The sequence below is a fragment of the Phyllostomus hastatus genome, unplaced genomic scaffold (genome assembly GCF_019186645.2).
Source record: "Phyllostomus hastatus isolate PE091 unplaced genomic scaffold, TTU_PhHast_1.1 phas_scaffold_129, whole genome shotgun sequence".
Classification (NCBI taxonomy): Eukaryota; Metazoa; Chordata; class Mammalia; order Chiroptera; family Phyllostomidae; genus Phyllostomus; species Phyllostomus hastatus.
In genome coordinates, this window is record NW_025334009.1 from 31650872 (window position 1) to 31668423 (window position 17552).

A 17552-nucleotide genomic window follows, 5' to 3' on the forward strand; every position below is an offset into this window, starting at 1 on the left:
ATAGAGCATTTGAATACCAGTTTTTACCACCCTTTAAATCACAAGTATTAGCACAATTATTAGGGGAGTGGGGACTCTGGTGGCTATGGCTGGGTTCAAGTTCAAGTACTGCTTTGCCACTTGCCAGGTGTGTGACGTGGGATAACTGACATGGCTCCTCTGTGTCTCCACTTTCTCATTCACAAAATCAGTAGAGTATATGTGTCTGCCTCACTGTATTGTCAATGATATTAAATGTAGTAATACTGTTTAGAACAGTGTTTGGCATACAGGAAACATTCAGTGAAAGTAAGCTATGTTATTTGATTACTATTGTTGGAGTAGGTTACCCTACTTTAATTATTTTCAAAGCTGCTAAAATCCAAACACTGGCATTATCATTTTGCTAACATTGCTTGGTACACATTTATCTATGTAGTTTTTCTTCAGTTACCATTGTTGAAATCTAGGGATACTATCCATATACCCTTTTTCTCTGCAGGCTCATAAACTTTTAGAAAAAGAAGCAATGTCATTTGGCCAGATTTTGTACTTAGAGATACCTGCTGGTTCTTGTCAATCATTCCTTGAGGTTCACAAAGCACTGATTTCACTGTGAAGTTTCAGAAGTAGGAGGGAATTGAGGTAAAATTTAGTTAATTTACTCTCTATTTTGAAGATCAAACAAAGCTGTTTATCACATGGTTTTAGAACCCTCTATTGCCACAAATGCTTCTTGGTGGTCTTCAGGCAATGGCTCAGGCAAATTTGCAGGCTCTAGTCTCAAGAAGGGCTGGTCTGGGATGGATGCTAGAACTTGATGACATCTGTAGCTCAGGGTTCTTAAGCTTTCCCTGATCCAATTCTCCTCTTTAAAGGAGAAGACAAACAGAAGTGAGTGTTCTGCATCGTCTGTCCACCACCAGAATTGCATCTCATCCCCAGTAAGCAAGAGGCCCCAGATGTACTGTGAATATTCTATACTGGTTAGAGTTATTCAGGCATAAGACTCTACTGGACTGGTAGCTCTTGACATGCTGATATGATTGTTTTTACTGCTTCTGTGACCTTATACAATAGGTGCCCAACATAGTCAAGTGGTAAGAGCCCTGCTGTTGGGGTCAGGTAGACCAAGGCTGCCTCTTGGCTTCACCCCTCACTTGCAGTGAGGCCTTAGATAGGTTTCTTCATCTCTATGAACCTCTATTGCTTTTTCATAAAATGAAGATATTGATTATTATTGCTCCAGTTATGATGATGTATGTAAAGTACATAACTCAGTGTCAGACATGTGGTAAGTGCTCAATAAATTGTTGCCTTGTTTTTTGGTTCTTATAAATAATTTTTAAGAGGTGAAGTCATATCTAAATAGCACAGTCCAAAATAAAAGCAGAATAAATGGGTAGGGGAAATGGTCATTTTAGAGCAAATGCTCCTCCTAGAGAACCATACTAGTTTGGCTAAAATCTGACACCATCACCCCCTGTCTTCTTCCCATCACAATGGGATCACAAATCTGTGTATTACCTGTACAGACCATCTTGATGCCCCAGCTCCTTGTAGGTGGTCCCCAGGTGTGAGTATGGTCCTGGCACCCCCAGCCTCCCTGTTTTCATCCCTATTACTCAGCAAAATATCTCGATCCAATTCTGATACCAGAGGTCAAACCCAAGCCCATAGTGGGGTCTTGAATGTATCTCACTCTTAGACCTCTGACCAGTGTCCTTTTTGTAGTCAGCTTTCAAGGTCACTGCTGCCAGTCAGTCCTGGAACTCATATTGGCCCACTGAACCACCCCTGTTATTGATCATTGATCCTGTCCAAGAACTAGGTTTAGAATCTACTATCGACTTCTTTACGTTGGCTGGGGTCCTAAACTCCATCCTCTTTTTTATTCTCTGACCTTCCCTTTCAGCTGCTATATTGGAAAACTGGTACCAGCCAACCCTTTACCAAACCAGGACTATGATCTACCAGATATCCTGGTTTGTTAGCACATGTGACTGTAACAATGTGGATGCAGAGAAGTTTCACTATGGAACAAAGACTATGGGTCTCAGGTGTCTGTCTCATCACAAATTTAGAAGGCAGCTACTTTCAACTTAGTGCACGTATAGATTCTGAATACTATTCAAGAGAGAAAAGGCTGCCTGAGTCATCAGTGAAATCCCAACTGAGAGTGTGCAAAGAGGTGGTGGAAATGCCTGCCAAGAGGGCTTCTGAATTGTGTGGGAATTTGGGTGAAGTGGACGGAAATGGGTATAATAGTTTGGGCATGTCTGTGCTGTCTGAATTATGTGTGGCATAGGACCAAGATGCCAGAATTTTGTAGTAATTTATTTTTAAGCTGTGTGCCTGGTCTTCTGAGAAACTTTCCACACAATTGGCTATAAAGTGCCCAGTCAGAGCCAGAGTGGGTTCTGATAAGGGGTTGGCTGTGGGCTTAATGGACTCCCCAAGGGATAACTGATCACAGATGACTTTGCATAGAAAAAGCAGCTGCAGTACTGAAGTCAACCACTGGAACAGCCAGGACCCCCTCCAGCCTGTGCCACAGACCACCTCCGCCCTACTCAGTCAAGAGTGCATTGATTCTGAAGCCACACTGAGAAGAGTAGTTTGTCTCACAGAGGCTGAGGGATAAAGGACCATAGGCTACTTGGACACAAAGGTCCCTGTGTCCTCATTCTGTAGAGAAAATAGATAGGTCAGTGCAATGATAGCAATGGTGTGCAGCCCCTCTCCAATCCTACCCTGTGGCTGTGGGCTTCAACTTTCAAGGGACCTTTTGAGCAGCTCCTCTGGGTAACTATCTGGGCTCTGCTCACCTTGGAAATGGCAAGAAAAATGCTCAACAGTGTGGAGTGAGGCTTGCATGGCAGCTGTGAAGGGAGATAAAGCTTGGTGCAGACTGGTTTTGCTGGGCCAGACATTCACAGAAGGTGGGTGGTTGGGGAGAGGGTACAATGGGAAGCCATGTTTACCACCAAGCCCTGCCAGTGCTCAGTGACAGAGACAGAAAGCTATTCAGCTTCCCTAGAGAGGATGCTATCTGCTGGCCAGCAAAGGGGAGCTTGCATGGGAGGTAAAGATTCTCTGTCCCTATGAGTGAAGGGCAGGCTTTGTGCCCATGCCCGGTGGAAGGGCCTACATGCCACTCTCATGAAGTTAGCCATGCCTATGCCTGCAAGGCTTTTGGGTGGCTCAGGGTCTGAGTCTGCAGCAATCAGAAATAATATACCAGGACAAGTTGCTCTGTAGGAGACCCTCCCCATGCAGGAGCAATCCTGTTGTGCCAGTGACTGAAGTGTGTTCTAAGGTCATTTGACTGGCTTCAACTGTCACCTCTGATGAAAGCATACACCTTCGTACCTGCTCTGAGAAGGTGTGGCCTAGTGTGTGGATCTTTCATTTGGAAGACTTGTGGAGATCCTTTCTCTGAGACATTAGCTGAGTCAGAGGTGCCACAAGCAGGATCTGGGGATCTACAGCCTGTCCCAGTCCAGGGTAGGAGTCTTATGTACAGCTATGTAAGATTCACAAAAGGTCTGCATGAAGCCTTGAGGGCCCCAGGCAGGAAGATGTTCTTCCTGCTTCCAAGGGCCTTCAGGTCAAATGTTCTGGACAGTGCCTTTTATTCATTCTAGGGTGTGCCCCTGGTCATGCTTTCTCTTTTAAAACCTGGAAAGATGGCCAGGGATTTCTGAATTTTTATCCCATATGGCCCTCGATGCATGTAGAGAGCACAAAGACACACTGAATGCTTCAACATACAATCTGTCATTTAATTCCCCCACGAGTGTGCAGAGGGCAGTGTCCCTCCGAGTCCCTGTCCAGGCCCAGGTGCTACACCTCCACTGGCCTCCTCAGTCAGTGGTTGGTTTGGTTGTAGTGCAGGGACCTACCTTCACTGCAGACTTTGAGCTCCTCAGGGTAGATGTCTGTAAACTTTTCATACCATAATCTCACATGCAGGGCATAGCACACAGTAGGGTCTCAGGAAACACATATGGATTGATGGGTCAAGAATCAATGAATAATTAGGCCCAGACACTGTAAGTGACCTTCCTGAGGTCACACTGAAATGAAGCTGGCACTCAGCCCTGGTTTACTCTCTGTGAGTCCTGTGTGCCTTTCACTGCTCCAGAAGGCTCTGAGTCCTCACTTCAGGATTAGGACGGAGGTCTTGAAGGCCATCTCTTTAAGATAACATGACCTGTAACTTTCATTGACATGGACTGTTCCCAGGGAGTCTGCAAGGAAGAATGTCAAAGTTTTCCTCTCTGGCCTCACCTTGGGCTACAAGTAAAAGATTCAACCTTCAATTCGTCCCTCACATAGGCAGTGATGTAAGACTGGCTGTAAATACATTCCTGCTGAAAGATGCTCTGGGTGCAAAACCCTCAGTGGTCCTTCAAGGGCTTCTGCAGCCCTATGGAAACCTAGGTACTCAGGCTTCAGCTCAGGCCAGATGTAGGGCTATCTCTTTTCCCAGAAAGTAAAACCCACCCCCTTTCTCCCAGACAATTAACTCCATTGAAGCAATAGAAACAAGAAGTACTTTCTACAAATATTACTGTTTGGTGAAATGTGTAACATTAGGTTCTTTGATGTTCCCAAAATCCCTCTCCGCAGGATCCCTCCTTGTTTTGATTAATCACTTCTTCTTACCAACTGTTATGATTACAATTGCCTGAACACAGGCCCAGTGGTTCCAAGACCCTAATAAACAACACGTGCAGACGTGCTCAGCACGATTCTGGAACCACAGTCACTCTGTTTCTATGGGGAACCTACTGGAATGATTCAGGAATAAGAGCTTCTTGCTTCTGTGAGAGACCTACCCACCACCCCCCAGCACCCGGCAGCATTTGCACCACACCTGCACCTTACACATTTAGTGCTTCCACCCTGAGGGAAGAGTTGTCAGGATGAGCTCTGGGAAGGACCAGGACTGCACTCAAGTCTTGATCTCACCACCCACCAGCCATGTGACATGGACAAGTTACTTAATATCTCTGAGCTATAATTTCCTTCAGTGTAATACGGGCATAATAGTTCCTACCTCATAGTGTGTTGGGAAGATTAGATTTTATTAAGTAATGTACCAAGATGCCTAAGAGTACTTTGGATGAGGGTGTATTATCAACACAAAATTCTAAATTCCATAAAGAACTCCATTGAAATGGAAATCCAAGCCATCTCTCTGGGTTTCTTTTTCAGATATTTTTTGTAGAAATCTACTTCAGGCAAACTACTAACATTAGTCACTCACTTGGTGGCATGAAATGAACAGGTTTCAGTAAATCAAAGCCTTGTCCCTCTGATGTCCATGCAGATGGCACAGGTGTCTGTCCACAGGAAACCTATGTCCCTGGGGCTTATTTTAAATTGATTCCAAGGGTGACATAAAATTGGAATGTTGGGATTCCAGGGCTGTTAGGAAAACTAAAGCAACATGATTTCCCCAGGTTTCAACATCCTCTTTTCCTTGCCCAAGGGGGGCCTCCTACATTTTGAGAAGATGAGTCAGGGTGCCTGAACTTGCAGTGACACAGGTACTACTCAGCCTTCCAGTCCTTGCTACCTCAGACCCCCAGCACAAGTCCCCTTTTAGAAGGGACACCTTAGAACTTCAGATACCATCACCTTTGCATTAAGCAAAACAGTCCTCCAAATGTCTGGTGCTCATTGTTCACAACTTGTAGAGACAGTCGATCTGTTTCTTCACTAATCCTAAGCCTCTCTAAGGTTCTTCTATGGAGGGGAGAATGCCTCAACAATGTTTATTTTGATGCCACTACTTTCTACAGGTCCCTGATAACTTACTCCCGGTTTCCTGTTATGGCCTAAACAGTCACCCCCATCCTACACTGATAAGAACTAACAACACCTGCTGCCATGTAGTCCTGTAGTTAGTTATGTTGTTATTGGTACCTGACATGGAATCTTTAATAGCTCCCCCCGTGCTATCAAGGGAATCTCATTGAAAGGGGCAGGGAGTGTGTGCCCCTCTCCAAGGTGCTGAACTGTCATGGTACACTACATCACAATCCTTTCCTCTGGGTCAGTGGTCATCTTGTCCAGCCTCTCTCAGGAATTCTGCACCTACTGAGGGGATGATAGAAGAGGAATTAGTGCATCCAAAGGGAAGGTGAAAGGGAAAAGGAAAGAGAGACAACTGAATATAGTCTGGGGAGTATCATTGCTACACAAGGCAGCTTGAGAGAATAAAGAGGGGCTTGTTCATAGTTTTTTTTTTTTTGGATATAATTTTCAAATAGCCAGTTACAAAATCACAAATGCAACTAAACATGAAGCTGACTTCATGTTTATTTTATGACTCTATGACTCTATCACTCTATATTTCTGAATCCATTCTGCTTCCAGCTCTACATGCTGCATTGAGGGCAAAGACATAACAACCACCCTGACTTGATTTTCTGCATATTTTGCCTCCATAGAAGACCTCTTTAAACTTCTACAGCCCCCATTTCTTGTCTGTCTCTACTCCTTGACTTATCTCTCTGTAAAATCTTAATGATGTTTCTTCCTTCTTCAGGAAGCCTTTCAATCACTCAAACGTGGCTATTTCACAGTGAGAAATGGGTAGAGAGTTGGAACAATAACTTTTTCAAGATTTTATTTATTTATTTTTAGAGAGAGGGGAAGGGATGGAGAAATAGAGGGAGAGAAACATCAATGTGAGAGAGAAACATAGACCAGTTGCCTCTTTTATGCGACCTGACTGGGAACAGAACCTGCAACCCAGGCATGTGCCCTGACCAGGGATCCAACTGGCAACTTTGGCTTTGCAGGAAGATACCAACCAGTTGATCCACACTGGTCAGGACTGGAACAATAATTTTTGATGACCAATCCTGGACCACTTCTTCCCATGTCTTCCTGGCCCCTTGAACCACACTTACTTCACCATTCTTACCCCTGATGTCTTTTTCTAATCTCCTTCTCTATGCCCTTGTAGCTCAGCCCACAATGAAGTATGCAGTCTATTTTCCAAACTGCTGATACAATGTTGACTCTTTTCAGCCTTGAGAACATTACCTCGCTGCATTCTTGACTTACAGTGTTCAGAAATATTGAATATCAAATGTCTTTCCTAGCTCATTCCCAGTCTATAGTTCACATCTTTTGTCCAAAGGGAGATTAATTATGAGACACAATCTATTGTAGGGGCAAAGAAGGGGTTTTCTTGCCCAGAGGTGGAGGAAGGACAAACAAGGTCAAATATCATGTCAAAGCCAGACTGCTCAGTAGGCCAGGAGGCATGTATATAGGCATACCTTGTTTTATTGTACTTCATTTTATTGCACTTTGAAAATGTCACTTTTTTAACAAATTGAAGGTTTTTTAATATCCTGCATGGAGCAAGTCTATTGGTACCATTTTTTTTTTCTAATAGCATTAGCTCACTACTCATCTCTGCGTCACATTTTGGCAATTTTCATTTCAAACCTTTTCCATTAATTTGTTATGGTGATCTGTGAACAGTGATATTTGCTGCTTCTGTTATAATTGTTTTGGGGTACCATGAGCCATACCCACATATGAATGTAAACTTAATCCATAAATTATTGTGTTCTGATTGTTCCACCAACCAGCCATTCTCTCATCTCTTTCCCTCTCCTCAGGCCTCCCTATTACCTGAAACACAACAACATTGAAATTAGGCCAATTAATAACTTTACAATGACCTCTAAGTGTTCAAGTGAAAAGAAGAGTTACACATCTTTCACTTTAAATCAAAATCTGGAAATGTTTATGCTTAGTGAAGAAAGCATGTCAGAAGTGAGCTAGGTGGAAATCTAAGCCTCTTGCACCAAATAGTTAGCCAAGTTGTGAATGCAAAGGAGAAGTTCTTGAATGAAATTAGAAATGTTACTCCAGAGAACACCCAAATGATAAGAAAGCAAAACAGCCTTATTGCTGATATCGAGAATGTTTTAGTGGTATGGATAGAAGACCATATCAGCTACAACTTGCCTTTAAGTGAAAGCCTAACACAGACCAAGGCCCTAATGGTCTTTAATTTTATAAAGGCTGACACAGGTGAGGAAGCTGAAGAAGAAATTATTGAAATTAGCAGAGGTTAGTGTATGAGATTTAAGAAAAGAAGCCATTTTTCCTAACATAAAAGTGTAAGATAAAGCAACAAGTGCTGATGTTGAGGCTGCAGAAAGTTATCTAGAAGGTCTAGCTAAGATAATTAATGAAGGTGGCAACACTAAACAACAGATTTTCAATGTGGACAAAAACAGCTTTATATTAGAAGATACAATTTAGGACTTTCATAGCTAGGGAATAGAAGTTAATGCCACACTTTAATGCTTCAAAGGACAGGCTGACTCTCTTGTTAGCTGCTAATGTAGCTGATAACTTTAAGGGTAAATCAAGGTGTATTTACCATTCTAAAAATCCTAGGGCACTTAAAAATTATGCCAAATCTACTCTGCCTTTACTTTTTACATGGAATAACAAAGCCTGGATGACAGCACATCTGTTTACAACATGGTTTACTGAATATTTTCAGCCCACTGTTGAGACCTACTGCTCAGAAGAGAAAGATTTGTTTCAAAATATTACCACTCGTTGATAATTCACCTGGTTACCTAAGGGCTCTGATGGAGATGTACATGTCATTTTCATGCCTGCTAACACAACACCCATTCTGAAGCTCATGGATCAAGGAGTAATTTTGACTTTCAAGTCTTAATATTTAAGAAATACATTTTGTAAGGCTATAGCTTTCATAGAGAGTGATTCCTTTGATGGATCTGGGCAAAGTAACATAAAAACCTTCTGGAAAGGATTCCCCGTTCTAGATTTCATTAAGAACATTTGTGATTCATGGGAAGAGGTCAAAACATCAACATTAACAGGACTTTGGAGGAAACCGATGCTAAGCCTCATGGATAACTTTGAGGGGTTCAAGACTTCAGTGGAGGAAGTAACCGCAGATGTGGTAGAAATAACAAGAGAACTAGAATTAGAAGTGGAGCCTGAAAATGTGACTAAATTGCTGCAATGTCATGATAAAACTTGAACAGATAAGGAAGTACTTCTTATGGATGAGCAAAGAAGGTGGTTTCATGAGATGAAGTATACTCTTGATGAAGATGCTCTGAAGATCACTGAAATGACAACAAAGGATTTAGAATATTATATAAACTTCATTGATAAAGCAGTGGCAGAGTTTGAGGAGACTGACTCCAATTTTTAAAGAGGTTTTAGTGTAGGTAAGATGCTATCACACAGCATCATATGCTGAAAAGAAATTGTCCATAAAAGGAAGACTCAATAGATGTGGCAAACTTTACTGTTGTCCTCTTTTAAGAAATTGCTACAACCACCCCAACCTCAGCAACCATCACCCTGACAAGTTAGGAGCCATCAACATTGAGTCCAAACCTTCTACCAGCAAAAAAAAATTATGACTTCTCTGAAGACTCAGATGATGGTTACCATTTTTTAGCAATAAAGTATTTATTAATTAAAGTATGTACATTGTTTTTAGACATAATGCTACTATATATTTAATACACTACAGTATGCTACCATTTTTTAGCAATAAAGTATTTATTAATTAAAGTATGTACATTGTTTTTAGACATAATGCTACTATATATTTAATGCACTACAGTATGCTGAAAACACAATTTTTATATGTACTGTAAAACCAAAATAAAATTGTATAACTCACTTTATTGCAGTATTCACTTTAATGTAGTTGTCTGGAACTGAACATATAATATCTCCAAGGTATGCCTCTGAGGGTGCACACAGAGGCCGTGAACCCAAAAGACCTGTACTAATTTTGTACACACAACTCCATGCCCAAGACTAAGGCTTTGCCTCTTCCTGTGTCTGCTTGCAGGGGAAGGTGGCCTAGAGGATACTGATTAGGGCAGACAGTTTCCGAGGTACTTCTTACCAACTATAGCTTCAGCCTTGTAGGCAGGACCCCCAGACACCATCTCTGAATATTTTGTTCTGCATTGATCTTACCTTTTCTGAAATAGCTTTAATTCTTTGTGTCTATATCACTTACTTTCATCCTTAATCATATGTGTTCTCAATTCCTACTATCTGGGTTCTCCAATCTAATTGGTTATAACCTACATATTCACAGCTTTCACAGTGCTCACAGTTCTGGGTATGGGGTCTATGCTTTAGGAATGAATGGCAGAATTAGATCAGTCTTAATTAGATGAATTTTCAGGATTCCAGATCCTCCATAGTGAAAATACTACTGCTAATAATAACATCTGACATTGACTGAGTTCCTCTGTGTACCAGCCACACACTAAACTCCTTGAGCATATTATTTCATTACATCCTCAAAACTACCACTTTTCAGATAAGAAAATTAAGGCTTATAAATTTACCTTCTCATGGTTTGCCAACAAGAGAATATTTTTAAATGTGGTTGCTGTGAATATTTAGGGAGTTCATTGGTAGATTTCAGAGACCCACCGGGACCTCTGAAAAATTATGCATGTCTTCAAGTACATGTCCATTTTTCTCGGAAAAAGCTTAGTTGTTTTCATCAGATTCTCCAAGGGGTCATGCACACAGTGGGGAGGACCATTTCTCCAGAGCAGGATACTTTCAGCCTGCACAGGGGGTGTCCCAGAAGGACATTGCCTCACCATGGTTGTCATCCTCACTAGCTCCCCCTGGGGAAGGGTCTAAGGACACAGACCCTAGCTGTAGAAATGCACAGTTAGCTGGACACTACCTGCTCTGCCCCTTGGACAGACCTGAAATTCACATCTAAACTCTGAGACTAGATAGTTGGCCTTAGTAAGATTCCTGGTGAGGAATTGGCTTTGGGGCTTACCTGCCTTCAGCAGATTTTCTCTTTCATTACTCAGAAGTAATCTTATTTCTAGGTTAATGCCTATAAACAAACTCACCAACTCTCCCCACCCACTCTGACAATCCATTAAAAAAAAAATCACCTGCCTCAAATCACATTAAGAAGCAGGAGATTCTATCTCTATCTAGCACCACTTGGGCCAACCCAGTGGCTCTAGAAGGATCTTTTCTCCAACTTTTTGATATCCTGATGCCAACCATGCTCCATGCAGGCTGAGCCAACCTCTCAAGAACATCCTGGAAGACCAGAGCCCCATCTCCATAGCTAGTACCCACTGTGTTTCTTCTACCCAGAGAATCATAGCTCAGTACTTTTCCCATCCTTTGAAAGGACTGAGTTTTCCTAGCCTTGTTAGCAGGAAGCTTCCATCAGTAGTAACTGTAGCAACAGGTCAGAGAGGCTTCACAAAGCCTGGTTGTATGTAATTAAGGAAAACCTGGATGTGGATTCAAGACAGAGTGCTTAGACAAGGCGACACAGGCTCTGAGCCCTACCACTGCACTTTCTGAGGACTTTTGCAGAAGATGACAGATTTTCTTCCTCTTCTGGCCTCCCTCTTTATTCTCTCTTAAACATTTTTGCCTGCTCTCAATTGGTTTTCTTCCCGAGGAAGTTGCTGGGGTACCTGGAAAAGACTTCTTGCAGGGGTAGGGCCCCAAGCCAAGGGAGTGCAGCCTGAATAGGTAGGAAGTAGCCCTAGTACCTTCCTTTAGGGAGACTGATTCAGAGGCCAAACCTGCTCTGGTCAGACTCTCATTCAGGCATGGGAGAAGCTGATCAGCCTACTTGCAGGATTGTGCTCTTATCACTGGGACCATGGAGTGCAGACCTGGGACCACCATCACTGTAGCCACCCAGGCACTGGACCCTTGCTTGCTGGGCCTCGAACAGGCCTCATGGGTGAAAAGGCAGGAGCTATACACACATGGTTTGGGAAGCAGTGAGCCTAGGGGCTTTTTAATTTCTTAGCACTTATTCTTATCTGAAATCACCTCATTTATCTCCTTGTTTCCTTCTTTCTTGTCAGGTTTTCTCACCAGAATGTTAAGCTCTGTGGAAGCAGAAGCCTGCCTATCTAGCTTTTTCCTATCTTCCAGGTGCCTAGAACAGTGCAGGGAGTATTAAAGAAGTGAATGAGTGAATGAATTAATGATGAATGGGGTTCCAGTCATTATTTGTGGCCCAGACTCAGGTCACTTCCATACATATGCACTATGAGCTCAGGCTTTTGTTGGGCTTTGGGGTAACAAAACATACCCATGGGAGAAATTGAGTGGCAAAGGACACAGCAGGGCATGTTCAGGTTCTCCTAGCTCTCTGAGTCCACTCACCAAGGGAAGGCCATCCATCCCTATTCCTGCTTCTTGGAAGGAAAGATTCAGATTTATGCAGTCCTAGGCTCAACAACCACAGTTCCCATAGACTCCCATCCATGTTCCACAGACACATTTGCTCTGGAATATAACCATGGATGAGAAGTGTTTGTTATGTATGAAGGCTGTTTCTAAATAAACATGCAAGTCCTTTCTGGAAGCCCACTGCTTTTCTTTCTGAGCGGGGAGCAAATGAGCAGTGCTGGGTCTCCCCATTGGGTCAGGGGCAGCTCCTCATTTGCTACATTTATCTTTACCAAAGCCTCTACCACTCAGGACCATAAATGATGGGTCCTCATTGCCGCCGTTGCTGCATCTCCATTGGCCTCACAGCAGGACATCCTGTCTCATGCTGGAGAGGGGTATATACATGTGACCTGAAGCCTTGCACACTGAGCAGGGGTCAAAAACTAGATGGAAGAGGCCTCCCCTGATAAAATGTTAGGCATGAGAATCACAGAGACAATTGAGCCAGCAGCCCACCAGGAGGCCACATCATGGTGAGGATGATGCAGAGGAAGAGACCATCACAATGCAATAATGGGATTGAATTAAGCAGCTAGAAGTAGGCTTTGGGAGCCTAGAGGAGTGAGAGATGTATGACTGCAGGCATTGGGGAAACCTCCTGACAAATAGGTGCTGGACATTAAAGGGTGAGCAGGAGTTTGTCAAGTAGAGAGGAAGAAAAGAATTCCAGACAGAAGAGAGAACACTGTACGGAAGCTCAGGAATATAGAGAGAGTTTAGTGTGCACAGGCAATCACAAGGATCTTTCTGTTGGCTGTACTAGGGGGAGCAAGTGTCCAGGGGCCAGAGATAAGATCAAGAGCAGCAACACTAAACAGGGACTCAAAAGAGTGGACAGGAGGATAACCCTTTGGGTAATTGGAGTTTGAGCAGAGGAACTCTGTGATTCCAAGTGCATTTTGAAGCTCATACTCTGGCAGATGAGAATGGATGAGAGAACTGCAAAGTGATATTGGAGAATTCATCAGGAGGATTTTGCAATACGGAAGGAAAATTGATGAAGCCCTTTGTTATGAGGTGGTGGGGGTATAGAGGAAGGGAAAGATCTGAGGAAAATGAGATGGAGCTGACAGATGTGCATTGTGGGATACAGGAGATGTGACTGCTAGGGCCTGGCTAGTGACAACACAGAGTGTCAAGGGAGTTAAGGACTGAACTGTGTTCCCTAGACCTGTCAAGTAGGAGGCCAAAAGGGAAAGCAGGCATGATGTCTGAGTGGGGATGTAACCAGGCCACAGCTGGTGGAGCAGGGATAGAGGAGAGCCACCAAGTGTGACTACTTAAGAAAAGCTTGGTTGGAGAGTAAAGAAGAGAGGTGATGCAATGTAGACATACCAGGTGACAATATTTTAGTTTTAAAATAGCAATGACATACAAGTTTAAGTGAAGAAGCTGGAGTTGGGAAGAGGGTGAAGTTGAGAGCTAAGGAAGTGAGAAGTTATTTGAAGGGGGAGTTATAGGGTGAGAGAGATGGGGAGTCACTCTCTCAGGCAGCACTTCTCTCTGCTCCTCTGTGCAAGGGTGCTTTCTGAGTGACAGCTTCAGGATGTCCTGAGGATGCAATAAGATAACATTGTTAAAGGATTTTCCCTGTGCCTAGAGAAGAGCAATCACTCAGTAAATGTATTTATTACAAGTAGGAGAACCAGTGGCCTGTGGCTGAGGCTAGGCTGACCACTGTGAAAGTGAAACAGGCAGCAATGAGACTGACCACTGGGAGCTTGTGGTCTGGGTCGCATCAGTCTGAACAGACATGTCCCAGACAGGCACTGGCCAATACAGGTGTAATGAATAATGCAGTGGGAGGAGAGACTGGCCCAGCTCAGGAAAAGCCCACCTAGGGTGGTACTGACTGTCCACCCAGTGCTAGCTATGTGCTGGTGCGTAGAGATGGATGTTTATCCTTGGGCAGATGGGTGGAGAATTCTTAAATGCTATTTGCAAGACTTCGGTAAAAATGCTTCATGAATCTTGCCCTGTCACAAGCATGCATGAAAGTTGTGCTTTAGCTCAGACCTAATGGGCTTTATATAGTACAGTACTGATTTTCTTTCATGTTTTAATAGAATTCGATTTAATATTTGCTTTCTGCTCTAGCTGCTGGCTGTTGACTGATTCAACACAGAATCCTTCCCTGGTGCCCCTCGACCTTGTTGTTATTCCCTCATTTTGTATGTTGGCATTTGATTCCTGTCTCCAGCATGCACCACTTTACACATGTCTTCGTTCAGCTGGCAACAGTCATGTGCGTGAATTCTGAATGCATTACTACATGGAGCGGCTGTTCCAGCAGACCTAGCATTCAGAAGGGGGGCTTCTGGGCAGGATTCATTTCCATTGGTTAGACATTAGAGAGATGCAAAGCTCAGCTTGGGAACTTGAGACTGTGATCTGTTCTGTTTTGGGGCAGGAGATTCTCCAACTTAACCTCAAATTGCTCAACACTGTGACCATTAATCCAGCAACATTTTGCCCTTCTGTGAAGTACCAGGCTTCCTAGAGTTTTCACTAAAGCATTTCAACCTTTGCCAAAGTGCAAACAACAGCTGGAGACAGAGCTGTCCTGAGGGAAGAGACGGCTTTTCTTGAATCTCAGTTGAGGTGGGCTGGTTTGTAGGAGAGAGTCTGTTCGAATTTCATGTAATCTGACCATCAACATTTGGAGTACACTATCAGTGTAAATTTGAGGTTGGAGACGGCTTTTCCCTTAGTAAGAAAAGGTAGCCAGTTTCACTAGCAGGCAGCACAGGGCTATAGTTAAGAATGCAAGCTTTGGAATCAGGCAGGTATGTGTGTCCATACTGGCTTCAGTTCTTATAGACCACAAAGTCTATAACCAGTCCCCATTCTCAGCTTTAGTTTCCCTTTCTATAAAATTGAGTTACTTATTTTATCTTCCCAGTAAAATTTATAGAGGGACTGAATGCTTGCAAAGTAGCTAGCAGAGCATCTGGAACTTATGTTCTTGTGTCATGGGATCGACCACGGTGGCTGTGTGAATCTCCTACCAGCCCTGCTTCCTGTCTTCATGCAGCAAAGCTTGTGCAATGTGAATAGTCATCTCTCCAGGTGATCAGGCAGTCTCCCTACAGAGAGACACACCCACCACTGTGCACACACCACACAGATCTCAAATTGTGAGATTTTGTGCAAGATGTGAGGATATGTTGAGGCTTTTGATTAGGCTCTCATATCTCTCAACCCTTGAATTCTACACTAATTAAGAAAGTAGAAGAAATCCAATAAGTGTCCAATATACACCCACATCATTGACATTAAAGCTAATTGGAGGATGTGGCTTTGTCCTAAGAACAAAAAGACTTGTTTTTACATCCTCTTCTCCCTGACATGCATGATTGAAAGGAGAGCTCTAGTGGGAATGACTGAAAAGGGACTTTGGGACAGGACGTCATTTCTGTTCACCATTTTCCCTCAGAATAGATTGAAGCATGGAGATTGGGTTGAAGGAGTGGAGAGGACACATACATGTGATGAGGGTGGGCATACTGAAGGTAGGTGGAAATGCTAGACAAGGAAGCTTCTTCCCAGCCTCACTGTGCCTTTTTTTGGTCTTCTTACAGGTGTTCCATCAGGTCCCAGAAATGTCATCTCAATTGTCAATGAAACATCCATCATTCTGGAGTGGCACCCTCCGAGGGAGACAGGTGGGCGGGATGATGTGACCTACAACATCATATGTAAAAAGTGCCGGGCAGACCGCCGGAGCTGCTCCCGCTGTGATGACAATGTGGAGTTTGTGCCAAGGCAGCTGGGCCTGACTGAGTGCCGAGTATCCATCAGCAGCCTGTGGGCACACACCCCCTATACCTTCGACATCCAGGCCATCAACGGAGTCTCCAGCAAGAGCCCCTTCCCCCCACAGCACGTCTCTGTCAACATTACCACAAACCAAGCTGGTAAGTCTGGCAGCATCTCCGCTCTTCTTTCTTTCTGTGTGGTTGGCTCTTTGTCCATCTCTGTACAGGAACAGAGCTGCAGTCACACCCAACCTGTTAGTCTGCTCCCAGGCCTCCTCCTAGGAGAGAGGGTGTTGAGTAATGGGCATTTGTGGCCATGGAGGAAATAGGTGTAATGTTTTACCTGTGAAAGGGAATTGAATTCTGAGGGATTTTCTTGAGCTAAGCACAAAAGCAAAGTTGTATATCCAAGTCAGAGCAGGACCCAGTCCTCTGTATCCAGCTGGGGCTCAACAAATGCCCTTGGATAGATAGATAGATGGACAGACAGACGGATGGGTAATGAATGGACAAGCAAATGTACATATGGATGGAGGGATGGTTGGAAGCCCTGAATAGTCTTCAGAACACCAGGGCTACTCTGTTAGACAACCCAGTGGCAGAAACTTCCCAGTAACCATGTGATGACGTCAGTATTGCCTTCATAGATTACTTTTCAATTAAACCCATTTAATTCAAGCATGCATTCTCCTTCATAGCTTGCTCAGATGAATGCTACACTGTTATAGAGACCTCAGATAATTGGCAGTAGATCATTCCTGATATCCAGTACCTCCCTGTGACATGCACAGCTCAAAACACACTTTCTTCTCTTTTTTCCATATCTTTTACTCTTCTGAACTTTTGTCTTTATTACTTTTCACCCCCTGAAACAAGCTGTTTCTTATTATATCAATTAGACTGGTTCACTCATACACTTATTCACTTATTTATTTATTCACTCATTATTAAAAGACAGTGATTAGCATTTACTATACACCAAGCTGTGCATTAGACACTGTGAAGAATACAATGGTACTGGGACATCATTGTTCCTCCCATGAAAGTCATTAACTTTAGAATTTGTAGGACATAGACACAGAGTACAAAGCTCCAAGGTGGTGTCTTCTAAGCACCATGTGCTATACACACGCAGGAATACAAAGGGAGTTTGAGAGAAATGAGCCCTCTCTCCCCAGGGAATGGTACAAGGCTGAAGATGGGAAATGAACATCACATCTACAGGCAATGATGAGAGTCATGGACAATGGACTATGATCTTATTTGGAGTTATGGATTTTTCTCAATCAACAAATTCCAAAGGGAACATTTGTCAGTGAACCAGTAGGATCCAAGCCTATCTCTTTTTCTCTCTCCCTCTGCACAGCTCCCTCTTCTTGACCTCTTCTTTCTGACTCCATCCTCTTCTACTCTGCACCTCCTTGTCCTCATCTTGTTCTGCATCTTCTAATACCAGGCATCTCCGATGGCAGATGATTCTTAGACTTAAGCTGTCAGAACTGAGAAGAAAAAAGA

General features: G+C 43.4%; 1 protein-coding gene across 1 annotated transcript in view; it reads left to right on the top strand.

Moving 5' to 3' along the window:
- The window catches only part of EPHB1 (EPH receptor B1), a 417172-nt gene that overhangs the window by 287316 nt on the left and 112304 nt on the right, over nucleotides 1–17552 (top strand). Inside the window, exon 5 of the mRNA XM_045857296.1 lies at nucleotides 15861–16196. Within this exon, the coding sequence (XP_045713252.1) occupies nucleotides 15861–16196 (336 nt within the window). The remainder of the gene's footprint in view (nucleotides 1–15860; nucleotides 16197–17552) is intronic.